The sequence below is a fragment of the Pollachius pollachius genome (genome assembly GCF_949987615.1).
Source record: "Pollachius pollachius genome assembly, chromosome: 20".
NCBI lineage: Eukaryota > Metazoa > Chordata > Actinopteri > Gadiformes > Gadidae > Pollachius > Pollachius pollachius.
In genome coordinates this window covers 1182354-1196990 of record NC_136953.1, presented here as the reverse complement: position 1 = coordinate 1196990, position 14637 = coordinate 1182354, and the positions used below count along the sequence as shown (strand labels likewise).

Sequence of the window (14637 nt, the reverse complement as noted above, 5' to 3'; positions counted from 1 at the left end):
CAGCTCTCTGGAGGTCATTCACTAGGTCCCCCCGTGTGGTTCTGGGATTTTTGTTCACCGTTCTTGTGATCATTTTCACCCCACAGGGTGAGATCTTGCGTGGAGCCCCAGATCGAGGGAGATTATCAGTGGTCTTGTATGTATTCCATTTCCTAATAATTGCTCCCACAGTTGATTTCTTCACACCAAGCTGCTTACCTATTGCAGATTCAAACTTCCCAGCCTGGTGCAGGTCTACAATTGTGTTTCTGGTGTCCTTTGACAGCTCTTTGGTCTTGGCCATAGTGGAGTTTGGAGTGTGACTGTTTAAGGTTGTGGACAGGTGTCTTTTATACTGATAAGGAGTTCAAACAGGTGCCATTAATACAGGAAACGAGTGGAGGACAGAGGAGCCTCTTAAAGAAGAAGTTACAGGTCTGTGACAGCCAGAAATCTTGCTGGTTTGTAGGTGACCAAATACTTATTTTCCACCATAATTTGCAAATAAATTCTTTAAAAATCAGATAATGTGATTTTCTGGATTTTGTTTTTCATTTTTTCTCTCATAGCTGAGGTTTACCTATGATGAAAATTACAGGCCTCTCTCGTCTTTTTAAGTGGGAGAACTTGCACAATTGGTGGCTGACTAAATACTTTTTTGCCCCACTGTATTCCCCAGGCTGTTTTCTGATTGGGTGTTGATGTTAATATATTCCCCAGGCTGTTTTCTGATTGGGTGTTGATGTTAATATATTCCCCAGGCTGTTTTCTGATTGGGTGTTGATGTAAATATATTCCCCAGGCTGTTTTCTGATTGGGTGTTGATGTAGATATATTCCCCAGGCTGTTTTCTGATTGGGTGTTGATGTTAATATATTCCCCAGGCTGTTTTCTGATTGGGTGTTGATGTAAATATATTCCCCAGGCTGTTTTCTGATTGGGTGTTGATGTTAATATATTCCCCAGGCTGTTTTCTGATTGGGTGTTGACGTAGATATATTCCCCAGGCTGTTTTCTGATTGGGTGTTGATGTTGATATATTCCCCAGGCTGTTTTCTGATTGGGTGTTGATGTTAATATATTCTCCAGGCTGAGTTCTGATTGGGTGTTGATGTTAATATATTCCCCAGGCTGTTTTCTGATTGGGTGTTGATGTTAATATATTCCCCAGGCTGAGTTCTGATTGGGTGTTGATGTTAATATATTCCCCAGGCTGTTTTCTGATTGGGTGTTGATGTAAATATATTCCCCAGGCTGTTTTCTGATTGGGTGTTGATGTTAATATATTCCCCAGGCTGTTTTCTGATTGGGTGTTGATGTTAATATATTCCCCAGGCTGAGTTCTGATTGGGTGTTGATGTTAATATATTCCCCAGGCTGAGTTCTGATTGGGTGTTGATGTTAATATATTCCCCAGGCTGTTTTCTGATTGGGTGTTGATGTTAATATATTCCCCAGGCTGTTTTCTGATTGGGTGTTGGTGTTAATATATTCCCCAGGCTGTTTTCTGATTGGGTGTTGATGTTAATATATCCCCCAGGCTGAGTTCTGGTTGGGTGTTGATGTTGATATATTCCCCAGGCTGAGTTCTGATTGGGTGTTGATGTTAATATATTCCCCAGGCTGTTTTCTGATTGGGTGTTGACGTTAATATATTCCCCAGGCTGTTTTCTGATTGGGTGTTGACGTTAATATATTCCCCAGGCTGTTTTCTGATTGGGTGTTGACGTTAATATATTCCCCAGGCTGTTTTCTGATTGGGTGTTGATGTTAATATATCCCCCAGGCTGAGTTCTGGTTGGGTGTTGATGTTGATATATTCCCCAGGCTGAGTTCTGGTTGGGTGTTGATGTAGATATACTCCCCAGGCTGAGTTCTGGTTGGTTGGAGGTTCTGATCTCTCTTTTATCTGCCCCTGGTTCTGCAGGTGGTGGATGATTCCCGCCAGTCCAATCCCCCCATCCTGCCCCGCCCCTCGAGCACATTCAGCGGCTCCAGTCGGAACCAGTACCAAGACCTGGTGCCTGTGGGTGGGTCACGCACAAACACGCACATTTGCACACACTTAGATATGCATGCTCACGCACACAAGCCCACGCGAACGCACACACACACTCACACACCAGGATTAATTGCTGTGCCTCCTTTCTCTCACCGTCCTTCTTCAGCCTATAATGACAAGATAGTTGCGTTTCTACGGCAACCGAATATCGTTGACATCCTGCAAGAGAGGCAGCCGGAGCTCGCTAGGAACCACTCACTGAAGTATGTCCCTAGATATCTGTCTACCCATCTATCTGTCTGTCTGTCTGTCTGTCTGTCTGTCTGTCTGTCTGTCTGTCTGTCTGCTGTTTCTATCAATCTATCTATCTATGGTTCTATGGTTCTATGGGTCTATGGTTCTATCGATCTATCTATCATTCTATCTATCTCTCTCCCTCCCGCCCTCTCTCTCTCTCTCTCTCTCTCTCTCTCTCTCTCTCTCTCTCTCTCTCTCTCTCTCTCTCTCTCTCTCTCTCCTCTCTCTCTCTCTCTCTCTCTCTCTCTCTCTCTCTCTCTTTCTATCTATCATCTATATTTCTCTCCCTTACTCTGAATATGTCTCTCTCCCTTCTTCTCCCCTCCCGCCCCCTCTCTCCCAATCTCACTCTTCAATCTCACTCTTCCTCTCTCTTTCCCTTACCTTCCCTCTCTATATTCCTCACACTCTCTTACAATCCATCAAGTTTGTCACCCATACTTCTCTCTCTCTCTCTCTCTCTGACAGGTGGCGGCTCTTGTCTGTTTCTATCCCTCCCTCCTCTCTGTGTCTATGTCTCTCTCTCCTCTCTCTCTCCTCTCTGTGTCTATGTCTCTCTCTCCTCTCTCTCCTCTCTGTGTCTATGTCTCTCTCTCTCCTCTCTGTGTCTATGTCTCTCTCTCTCCTCTCTCTCTCCTCTCTCTCTCCTCTCTGTGTCTATGTCTCTCTCTCTCCTCTCTCTCTCTCTCCTCTCTGTGTCTATGTCTCTCTCCTCTCTCTCCCCTCTCTGTGTCTATGTCTCTCTCCTCTCTCTCTCCTCTCTGTGTCTGTCTCTCTCTCTCTCCTCTCTGTGTCTATGTCTCTCTTCTCTCTCCTCTCTGTGTCTATGTCTTTCTCCTCTCTCTCCCCTCTCTGTGTCTATGTCTCTCTCTCCTCTCTCTCTCCTCTCTGTGTCTATGTCTCTCTCTCCTCTCTCTCTCCTCTCTGTGTCTATGTCTCTCTCTCTCCTCTCTGTGTCTCTCTCTCCTCTCTCTCTCCTCTCTGTGTCTCTCTCTCCTCTCTCTCTCCTCTCTGTGTCTATGTCTCTCTCTCATCTCTCTCTCCTCTCTGTGTCTATGTCTCTCTCCTCTCTCTCCCCTCTCTGTGTCTATGTCTCTCTCCTCTCTCTCTCCTCTCTGTGTCTATGTCTCTCTCTCTCCTCTCTGTGTCTATGTCTCTCTCCTCTCTCTCCTCTCTGTGTCTATGTCTCTCTCTTCTCTCTCCTCTCTGTGTCTATGTCTTTCTCCTCTCTCTCCCCTCTCTGTCTATGTCTCTCTCTCCTCTCTCTCCCCTCTCTGTGTCTATGTCTCTCTCTCCTCTCTCTTTCTCCTCTCTGTGTCTATGTCTCTCTCTCCTCTCTCTCTCCTCTCTGTGTCTATGTCTCTCTCCCCTCTCTGTGTCTATGTCTCTCTCTCCTCTCTCTCTCTCTCTCTCTCTCCTCTCTGTGTCTGTCTCTCTCTCCTCTCTCTGTCCTCTCTGTGTCTATGTCTCTCTCTCCTCTCTCTCTCTCTCCTCTCTCTGTCCGCTCTGTGTCTATGTCTCTCTCTCCTCTCTGTGTCTGTCTCTCTCCTCTCTGTGTCTATGTCTCTCTCCTCTCTCTCTCCTCTCTCTCCCCTCTCTGTGTCTATGTCTCTCTCTCCTCTCTCTCACTCATCTCTGTGTCTATGTCTCTCTCCTCTCTCTCTCTCTCTCCTCTCTGTGTCTATGTCTCTCTCCTCTCTCTCTCTCTCTCTTCTCTCTGTGTCTATGTCTCTCTCCTCTCCCTCTCTCCTCTCTGTGTCTATGTCTCTCTCTCTCCTCTCTGTGTCTATGTCTCTCTCTCCTCTCTCTCTCCTCTCTGTGTCTATGTCTCTCTCTCCTCTCTGTGTCTATCTCTCTCTCTCTCTGCTCTCTCTCTCTCTCTCTCTCTCGCTCTCTCTCTCTCTCTTCTCTCTCTCTCTCCTCTCTGTGTCTATCTCTCTCTCCTCTCTCTCCTCTCTCTCTCTCTCCTCTCTGTGTCTCTCTCTCCTCTCTCTCTCTCTCTCCTCTCTCTCTCCTCTCTGTGTCTATGCCTCTCTCCTCTCTCCTCTCTCTCTCTCTCTCTCTCTCTCTCTCTCTCTCTCTCTCTCTGTCAGGGTCGACCTTGCTCTCCACCTCCTCCACAATCACCATCATCCTCACTCATCCTCCACGTGGTTAACCTTTGAGCCTCATAGATTTACTCAGTTAACCCATGCATCTGTGTGTGTGTGTGTGTGTGTGTGTGTGTGTGTGTGTGTGTGTGTGTGTGTGTGTGTGTGTGTGTGCATTTGTTTGCATGTTAATGTTTGTGTGTGTGTGTATGCATGTTTATATATCTTTGTGTTTGTGTGTGTGTGTGAATGCATGTGTTGTGTCTTTGTGTGTGTGTGTGTGTGTGTGTGCCTGCGTGTCTGCGTGTGCGTGTGCGCGTGTGTGTGTGCGCGTGTGTGTGTGTGTGCGTGTGCGTGTGTGTGCAGGGAGAAGGTGCAGTTCATCCGCAGTGAGGGCGTCTCGGGACTGGCTCGTCTCTCGAGCGACGCTGACCTGGTCATGCTGCTGAGGTGAGCGCGTAGGCCCGGGCTGCTTCCCACCCCCGTCTGCATCGGGGTGGTTGGATTGTTCTCCTGCTGCTTCCTGCTCGGGGCGGCAGCAGCTCAGGAGGCAGTGAGGGTCGGCTGCCATCCAGAAGGTTGCTAGTTCGATCCCCAGCTGAGCATGGCACCTCACCCTGACTGCTACTGACGAGCTGGCTGTCGCCCTGCGTGGTTGGTCCGCCGTCGGTGTGTGAATGTGTGCATGAATGGTTGTATATTTCTTTGGATAAAAGCGAAAAAATCGAAATGTTTATGTTGAAATAACCAAACCAGTCGTGCCGGGTGAATGTGTTTCTAAAGCTGTTTGGACCAATGTGTAACACAAACAATATCACACAACTAGAATGTTCTACATAATAAGTCAAAGCCACGTTGCTTCTAAAGATACTGTATTGAAAAGGAAGGGCAATGCTTTTTGTGTTTTTCTTCCCAAACAATACCATTTTATTGGTTTGATGTTTTATGAAAGTATATTAATATTCATGTCATAATAAATTGTTGTGAAATGTTAAATCCATTAAGTAAAAGAATTGCACGAATGTCCTCCTCAGCCTAAACCAACCATCACTTTATTTGTGTTTCCCCGGCAGCCTGTTCGAAGAGGATGTGATGTCATACGTCCCTCCTCATGCCCTGCTGCATCCAGGATACGCTCTCTCCTCTCCTCAGAGCTCCCCTGGTGTGTCTCTAGCACACATCTGTACACACATGTATACGTCAGCTGTGATCCATATTCACCATCTAGCTCAGCGACTCCCAACCCCCGGTCCGCGGAACCGGGCCTTGAAATATTTCCAGAAGAAGTACCGTATTTTCCGCACTATAAGGCGCACTTAAAAGCCGGTAATTTTCTCAAAAAACGACAGTGCGCCTTATAATCCGGAGCGCCTTATATATGGATCAATTGGTTAATTGGTTGATCCATACTGGTTGTAAACGGCGCTCTGTCAAAATGTTTCAGTATAAAAAACCAATAAAAACAATTTAATAATAATAATAAAATGTTTCACTACGACTACGATAAAGCCACACCGCTTGCAGCATTACGGCTATCGTAGTCAGTGCACACAGCATTTTACTGCGCTTACTCACAGTCCCAGTATCTCACAGTATCACACTCACAGTATCTTCTATGCTATGCGCCTTATAATCCGGTGCGCCCTATTTATGAAAAAAGTTCTAAAATAGGTCATTCATTGAAGGTGCGCCTTATAATCCGGTGCGCGTTATAGTGCGGGAAATACGGTAGTGTCTTTGCACTACTTTTGTGTTTATTCAAGTCTCAGCTGACTTTTCTTGTGTTTCTTTTATAAATGTTATTATTTTATATGATTGCAATGTTGAAGGGAGCCTGACGCTCACGCATTTCTTTGCTGTTTCTTTAATTTTTGTGAACGTGACACATAAACCATCTTGAAAAACAGCCACATCCTTTGTTAAAAAAATGATGCACGGCATTCAAATTGACTACCGGTCCTCCAGATTTTTTTATGAATTGACGATCCTGATGGGAACCCCTGGTGTAGTTGTTCTGCACCGAGCAGAGACGCGTCTCCCTTCACAGCATGGGGCGCGGTTCACCCTCTGTCTCCCCTGCTCGTGTTCCCCCCGCAGGCACCCAGCGGGCCAACGCCCGCGCCCCCGCCCCCTACAAGAGGGACTTTGAGGCCAAGCTGAGGAACTTCTACAGGAAGCTGGAGACCAAAGGCTACGGCCAGGGACCCGGGAAAGTCAAGTACGTAACTGCCCGGCTGACTGGTAGTGATGCTGCGTCCAATAGAGGGGTCTCTACCACGCTGCTCGTGGTGTCGTGGCGGCAGCTTTGTAGAACGTCCCACGTCGATGACATCATCAATCACGTAGCGGAGGACCAGGGTTAGAGAACTGCAGAAGAGGAGACATGTCTGAATAACTTCACTTATATTATTATGTTGAAGTGTCTTGATCTCCTCAAATATCATCAGGTTTTAAATGTCTAGCTGTCCTGACTTCCTTCAGCAGAGCCGTTTAGAAAGATTAACATAAGGTCTGTGTGTGTGTGGGTGTGTGTATTTTCATCGGTGTCTGTGTTGGTGTTTGGCTTCTTCTGTGTGTTTCTGTGTTGGTATTTTTGTGTGGGTGTGTGTTTGTGTGTGTCTGTGTCTGCGCTCGTCCGTTTTGTGCATGTGTGTGCGTGCATGCGTGCCTGTGTGTGTGCATGTGTGTGTTTCATGCGTGTGTGCCTGTGTGTGCATTTGGTGCTTTTCGCACGTGCGTGTGTGTGTGTGTGCGCATCGTGCGATTTGTGCATGTGTGTCTCCCCAGGTTGATCATCCGCCGGGACCACCTGCTGGAGGATGCCTTCAACCAGATCATGTGCTACTCCCGTAAGGACCTGCAGAGGAGCAAGCTGTACGTGGGCTTTGTGGGGGAGGAAGGGTGAGTCCTCTCTGCTGCTGTACGGTCACCACGGCAACGCCCTGGCCCAAAGGAGGAGGGGTGAGCGCCTCTTTGCTGCTGTACGGTCACCACGGCAACGCCCCAGACCAGAGGCACGCTGTCAGGGACATGAGGAGGACCGTTATGAAGAGGAGGATGAGGAGGAGAATGATGGTGATGTGGGTGATGGTGATGACCGTGATGATGACGAGGAGGAGGAAGAGGATGAACGTGATGTTGAGGAGGTGGATGATGATGATGAGGAGGAGGATGGTGAATGTGAGGATGATGATGCGATAGTGATAGTGGTGTTGGGAGTGGGAATATTAGCAGTGATGTTGTTGTTGTTATTATTCAGTCTGCACGCAGGAAGGCCGGTTGTCTTATCAGTAGCTGTGACATTGTTGGTACCATGGTACTAGTATTGTAGTAGTAGTGATGTTGTATTATTAGGTTAGGGGTGGTTGGAGTGGTGGTAGTCGTAGTGGTAGTACTTATAGTCGTAGTAGTACTAGTCTATGTGCCCCATAATAACTGCAATGGGTATTCACACCATACCATATAATTAATGTCCTTTATATTTTGTGTGCATGTGCTTGCGTGCATGTGTGCGTGTGTGTGTGTGTGTGCGCTCCAGGCTGGACTACAGCGGTCCCTCCAGAGAGTTCTTCTTCCTGGTCTCCAGGGAGCTGTTCAACCCATATTATGGTCTGTTTGAGTACTCCGCCAACGACACGTACACCGTGCAGATCAGCCCCATGTCAGCCTTCGTAGACAACCACCACGAATGGTAAAGCTACTGCCTGTCTGTCTGTCTGTCCCTCTGTTTGTTAGTCTACCTGTCTGTCTGTCTCTCTGTCTATTAGTCTACTTGTCTGTCTGTCCTTCTCTCTGTCTGTTACCTGTCTGTCTGTCTGTCTGTCACTCTGTCTTTCTGTATGTCTGCCTGTCTGTCTACATGTCTGTCTGTCTGTTCATAGTCTGTCTGCCTGTCCGTCTGTTATTCTATTACTCTGTCTGTCTCTCTGTTATTCTGTCTGCCTCTCTGTCTGTTAGTCTACCTGTCCGTCTGTCTGTTAGTATATGAGTCTGTCTGTCTCCCTGTCTGTTTGTCTACATGTCGGTCCTTCTGTTGGTATATGAATCTGTCTGTCTGTCTGTCTGTTCGTCTACCTGTCTGTTAGTATATTAGTCTGTCTGTTAGACTGTCTGTCTGTCTGTCTGTCTGTCTGTCTCTCCTTCTGTTAGTCTACCTGTCTCTGTGTCTCTCTGTATGTCTTTTCATTAGTGTTGTTGTTGTTGTCGTTGTCTTTAATGTTATATTACTTCCTGGTAGGAAGTCAAGAGCTCCCCTCCCTCCCTCCTCCTCCTCCTCCTCCTCCTCCTCCTCCAGGCCTCATGCTGTGGTTCTCCTCCTCCAGGCCTCATGCTGTGGTTCTCCTCCTCCAGGCCTCATGCTGTGGTTCTCCTCCTCCAGGCCTCATGCTGTGGTTCTCCTCCTCCAGGCCTCATGCTGTGGTTCTCCTCCTCCAGGTTCCGTTTCAGCGGGCGTATCCTGGGTCTGGCCCTGGTCCATCAGTACCTCCTGGACGCCTTCTTCACCCGGCCCTTTTACAAGGGCCTCCTGCGCATGTGAGTCATCCCCCTCTCTCTCAAACCAATCTAATCTAATCTAATCTGATCTAATCTAATCTGATTTTATCCAATCTAATCTCCGCTCCCATCCCTCCCTGTTTACAATCTCTCTGAGCCACTTACAGAGCCAGGGTTAGTATTTAATATGCTGCTGTACGTAATATCGAGGACATCATAGAAATCAGTGGGACTCACCTGGTTAAATAAAGGTTCAACGATAGAAAAGTAAAAATGATAATAACCCAAGCTATTTCTCATCTTTGTTAATGCACTATAAAAGGCTTAATATGTCTAAAGATATCACGTTGTTAAAGTCTTAGATATTTGTCAGTTTCCCTGATGCAGCGTGTTGACCTTATTCTGCAGAGTGACTAGCTTCTTACCATCATTTATTCAAGGGCTGACTTTAAAAAAGAATGCAATATTTGATGCAGTAGAGACTCGCCTGTTCAACTCTCAGAGTCCAAACCATGAGAAGCTGGCAGGGCTCAGACCAGCCAGGGGCCATGAGCTCCACATTGATGACATTGTCTAAAACAACAGCCTGCCAAATGACTGAACGCCCTCGATTCCTCTAGGCTTAGTGATGAGCTAGGATAGAGCAGCTAGCACTGTTAGCGTTGATGGTTCCTGGTGTTGGCCCTGTCTAACTGCCCTGGGAAGCCTGGCATCAACCCTGCCACGGTTGAGGGTTCCATTCCCACGGTCTGGGTCCACCAATGCTAACAAATAGATGCACGCAAGGCATTGTAGAATGCTTTGGACAAAAGGTTACACCAAATAATACATGAATTGAGAATATCCAGAGTGGGTTTTAGGAGAGGGAGCAAGGGGCAGCAGTTTAGCAAAGAGGTCCTCTCTGATCCTCTGACCCTGACCCTCTGGGCGGTCCGCAGCCCGTGTGAGCTGAGCGACCTGGAGTTCCTGGATGAGGAGTTCCACCAGAGCCTGCAGTGGATGAAGGACAACGACATCGAGGACATGCTGGACCTCACCTTCACCGTCAACGAGGAGGTCTTCGGCCAGGTGGGGACGGGGGAGGGAGGGAGGGAGGGAGGGAGAGAGGGTTCACCAGATAGTGGATAGATGTTTGGAGGTATGGTGGGCTGATGGTGGGCTGATGTTAGATGAACTCCTGGATGGATGGAGGGAGCAATGGAAGGATGGGGCTGACTGGGTGAACAGATGGTAGCTCCATTGTGTGTGTCTGCCTCCCTGCCTGTCCTTAACTCCATCTGTCTGTGTGTGTGTGTGTGTGTGTGTGTGTGTGTGTGTGTGTGTGTGTGTGTGTGTGTGTGTGTGTGTGTGTGTGTGTGTGTGTACGTGTTTGGAGTGTGCGTGTGTGTGCATGTGTGTGTATTTGTGTGTTTGTGTGTGTGTGTGTGCGTGTGTATTTGTGTGTGTATGTGTGCATGTGAGTGCGTGCATGCATGTGTTTTTGTGTGTCTGTCTGTGTGTGCGTGTTCTTGTGCCCGTGTGCGTGTGTATGTGTGCGTCTGTGTGTGTGCTTCTGTGTGTCTCGGTGTGCGTGTGTGTGTGTGCATCTGTGTGCTGTGCATCTCGGTGTGTGCGTGTGTGTGTGTGTGCACATGCGTGCGTGCGTGTGTGCATGTGTGTGTATTTGTGTGTCTGTGTGTGCGTGTGTTTGTGTCCGTGTGCATGTGTATGCATGCGTCTGTGTGTGTGCGTCTGTGCGCTGTGCATCTCGGTGTGTGTGTGTGTGTGTGTGTGTGCTTGTGCGTGCGTGCATGTGTGTCTGCGTGCATGTGTGTGTGCGTGTGTGCCTATGCGTGTGTGTGTGTGCGTGCAGATCACAGAGCGGGAGCTGAAGCCGGGCGGGGCGGGAATCCCGGTGTCGGAGAAGAACAAGAAGGAGTACATGGAGCGCATGGTGAAGTGGAGGATCGAGAGGGGCGTCTCCCAGCAGACCGAGAGCCTAGTGAGGGGCTTCTACGAGGTAGGACCCCTGGTCCTCATGCTGAGACCCCCTGGTCCTCATGCTGAGACCCCCTGGTCCTCTTGTTGATACCCTGGACCAGGTGTACTGGTCCTCTTGTTGATATCCTGGACCAGGTGTACTGGTCCTCATGTTGATACCCTGGACCAGGTGTACTGGTCCTCTTGTTGATACCCTGGACCAGGTGTACTGGTCCTCTTGTTGATACCCTGGACCAGGTGTACTGATCCTCTTGTTGATACCCTGGACCAGGTGTACTGGTCCTCATGTTGATACCCTGGACCAGGTGTACTGGTCCTCATGTTGATACCCTGGACCAGGTGTACTGGTCCTCTTGTTGATACCCTGGACCAGGTGTACTGGTCCTCTTGTTGATACCCTGGACCAGGTGTACTGGTCCTCTTGTTGAGACAGAATCACCCAGATGAAGAACACATATTAGTGAATCCAGTTTGTTGTCAAAGAAAACGAACCTCACGTATATATTTATATATATACATATATATATATATATATATATATATATACACATACATTATGTGTGTGTGTGTGTGTGTGTGTGTGTGTGTGTGCAGGTGGTCGATGTGCGACTGGTGTCTGTGTTCGATGCCAGGGAGCTGGAGCTGGTGATCGCTGGGACAGCGGAGATCGACCTGGCAGACTGGAGGAGCAACACAGAGTACAGAGGAGGTAGGAGAGGGGAGGAGAGAGGGTGGAGGGGGGAGGAGTGGGGTGGAGAGGGGTGGAGGAGGGTGGGGGAGGAGAGGGTGGAGGAGGTAGGCGAGAGGGTGGAGGGGGGTGGAGGAGGGTGGAGGGGGATGGAGAGGGGAGGAGGAGGTTGGAGAGGGGAGGAGGGGGGAGGAGGAGGGTGGCGGAGGGAGGAGAGAGGGTGGAGGGGGAAGGAGGGGGGTGGAGGGGGGTGGAGAGGGGTGGAGGGGGGAGGAGGAGGTTGGAGAGGGGTGGAGGAGGGTGGAGAGGGGTGGAGAGGGGTGGAGGAGGGGTGGAGGGGGATGGAGGAGGGTGGAGGGGGTGGAGGTATTCATTTTTCCCTTAGTTTCTAAATATTCAGCTGCTCAGAGGGCAGAGCAGCTTCATGCTAGTCCACTTGGTCAGTCAGTAGGATGGTAAGGTTAGTAAGTAACCTAGTTATTGGGTTAGCCAGTAAAAGCACACAGGCCACTTGGCGAGACGTCCTTTGACGTGATCCTCAGATGTGAAGACGTTCTGCAGGAGCAGCCTCCTCCTTCCACCACGGACGACAGAGCCCATTCATTAGGGCCGCATAGGGACCCAATGAAATGGCACTGGTATGAATGGAGTCGTAGAAGGGCTGGGGAGGGATGGGTCCTTCTGGGATTATATGGGAATGTTTATATCCCTTCACAATAATCCATCCCTCTCAGAGGGCCTGTGTTGTTTGTGGCTAAACATTGGAACAAGTAGCGAACGTCGGAGGGGCGAGACCTACTGTGAATATCAGCAGTAGGTACTCCGATGACTGACTGAGTATTATCCAATCACGTCCATCCTACGCTTTGTCCCGCCTTAATCCTTGGAGCTCAGCCCACTATGGCAGTCCGATACTCTAGTGTCCGTCTGCTTAAAATGATTGATGTGGATTTCTTTCTTCTGGGATTTGAATCCAGGGCTGATTTTATTAAGATATACTTTTATAATATAATATATATGTTATTGCCCAGTCTGGATAAGGTGTGTGTTAAAGTGGGAGATGCGTTCGGCTAAAATTAACCCAACCCCCCACCTCTTATACGCAGGGGGCTGATAAGAATACACTCATGTTTTCACTTTAATTAGTGGATTAAGAGTTAATAAGGGTACACTACTGAACATTTAGTTAAGTAGGCTCCGTACACAGAACACCACCTTTATCGCTGAGCCAACTATGCGCTGTCTCTCATGTTTTAACTGTCCATCATTATGTGACATGATGGGACATTGCTTGAAATTCTTTATTATCCGTCAAATGTATCTACAATGATCTGAAATACAGAATAACATGATTCAGTCTATGATGTGGGGAGATAATACCAGCACCCCGAAGGTGAGCAGAACTGTACATAACAACACTGTCGGCCTGAATCATTTGATAGCATCAAGTTAAAAGCCTGTTCTGAAGGCCGGGCTATACCACTGAAAGTCAGCCAGATATTGACCATCAGCCATGAATCACTTCCCTTCACTTTGAATCTCTTTTAATCGAGGAACACACTGCGATGGCTTTGGCATTCAAGTAGCGGGGTTTTGGGGGAGGAGGCTAGCGATGGAAGATTGAAGACTTGGTTCCCTCCTCCTGTATCAGAGGGTGGGCTGGATGAACTCCGGTCGGTTATGTACCAACAAATGAGTCTGACCCTTTGTAATGTTTTGAAGAACATAAAAGAATAAAAAATAGTAATCATAATAACCCAACGTGCCTTAAAAATGGAACAAATGGAAAAAATGGGAGAGGGAACAAAACAAGGGAGCGCGGGAAGGGAGCGAGGAAAGTTGTCCCTCGCCTGAGTCATGCTCTGTTGTCTCGTCACATCCCCAGGTTACCATGACAACCACATAGTGATCCGCTGGTTCTGGGCGGCGGTGGAGAGGTTCAACAACGAGCAGAGGCTGCGTCTGCTGCAGGTAGGCGCGGGCTGGGCTCGACCTCCTGAGGTCCTTCTGCCCCCGTGTGGCGGAGGGTTGTATTACAGGACTACGCTTTATTTCTTTTGAGAGTTTTCAATCATTTGTTGGAAATTATTATGTGATCTGGTTGTATTAAGTTAAGGATGGTTACTTGTATGTTTAACGTTTTCAATGGTTAGAATTGTATTTTGCTGAGGGATGTTGTAATTTGGGTATCAGGTCAGGTGCTCTTCAGGCAGGCTTATGAATCAGAGACGGTTCCATGTCGATAGAGGGTTAGTGACACGAGTTTACGAATTGCGTTTTGAGTTAAATTTAGCAAAAAAAAAGGAAACACACACACAGTTTGTCCTTTTTGACACGAGAAGAACAGTAATGCAAAGCCTGTTTCCCCACTCTAATGGTGAACACGAGCAGGTGACTCTGGCCCACGGCTCTGAGGGTGATGCTGTGTCATCCTCTGTGTTACTGTCTAGTTTGTGACGGGCACCTCAAGCATACCCTACGAGGGGTTTGCATCTCTGAGGGGCAGCAACGGACCCCGCAGATTCTGTGTGGAGAAGTGGGGCAAAATCACCTCCTTACCAAGGTACCTCTGTCTGTCTGTCTGTCTGTCTCTCTTGCTTCTCTCCCTTTCCCCCTCTTTCTCTCCTCTCTCTCTCTCCTCTCTCTCTCTCCTCTCTCTCTCTCCCCGCTCTCCCTCTCTCCTCTCTCTCTCCCCCCTCTCTCTCTCTCCTCTCTCTCTCTCCCCCCCCCCCTCTCTCTCTCTCTCTCTCTCTCTCTCCCCTGGTACTGTCCACCCATCTCTTTCTATCTTTCTGTGTATTAATCATTCCACTGATATCTCTTGCAAACATGCTATCATATACTGTATCATATTATTAATAATGTGTGTCTGCACGTGTCGTGTGTTTGTGTGTGTGTGTGTGTGCACTAATGTGTGTGGCATATTCATGTGTTCATGTTTGTGTGCCTGTGCACGTGTTCCTGTGTGTGTGTGTGTGTGTGTGTGCATCCCCAGAGCCCACACATGCTTCAACCGCCTGGACCTGCCCCCGTACCCCTCCTTCTCCATGCTCTACGAGAAGCTACTGACGGCGGTGGAGGAGACCAGCACCTTCGGCCTGGAGTAG

At 48.5% G+C, this 14637-nt stretch overlaps 1 protein-coding gene across 1 annotated transcript in view; it reads left to right on the top strand.

Moving 5' to 3' along the window:
* hecw2a (HECT, C2 and WW domain containing E3 ubiquitin protein ligase 2a) overlaps positions 1 to 14637 on the top strand; it is a gene marked incomplete at both ends in the record, with an annotated part of 42697 nt that extends 28060 nt beyond the window's left edge. The window contains 14 exons of the mRNA XM_079757714.1: positions 1907 to 2009; positions 2148 to 2244; positions 4735 to 4818; positions 5442 to 5530; positions 6466 to 6586; positions 7156 to 7269; positions 7907 to 8059; positions 8803 to 8901; positions 9801 to 9930; positions 10715 to 10861; positions 11437 to 11551; positions 13416 to 13501; positions 13981 to 14093; positions 14526 to 14637. Of these exons, the coding sequence (XP_079613840.1) occupies positions 1907 to 2009; positions 2148 to 2244; positions 4735 to 4818; positions 5442 to 5530; positions 6466 to 6586; positions 7156 to 7269; positions 7907 to 8059; positions 8803 to 8901; positions 9801 to 9930; positions 10715 to 10861; positions 11437 to 11551; positions 13416 to 13501; positions 13981 to 14093; positions 14526 to 14637 (1563 nt within the window). The remainder of the gene's footprint in view (positions 1 to 1906; positions 2010 to 2147; positions 2245 to 4734; positions 4819 to 5441; positions 5531 to 6465; positions 6587 to 7155; positions 7270 to 7906; positions 8060 to 8802; positions 8902 to 9800; positions 9931 to 10714; positions 10862 to 11436; positions 11552 to 13415; positions 13502 to 13980; positions 14094 to 14525) is intronic.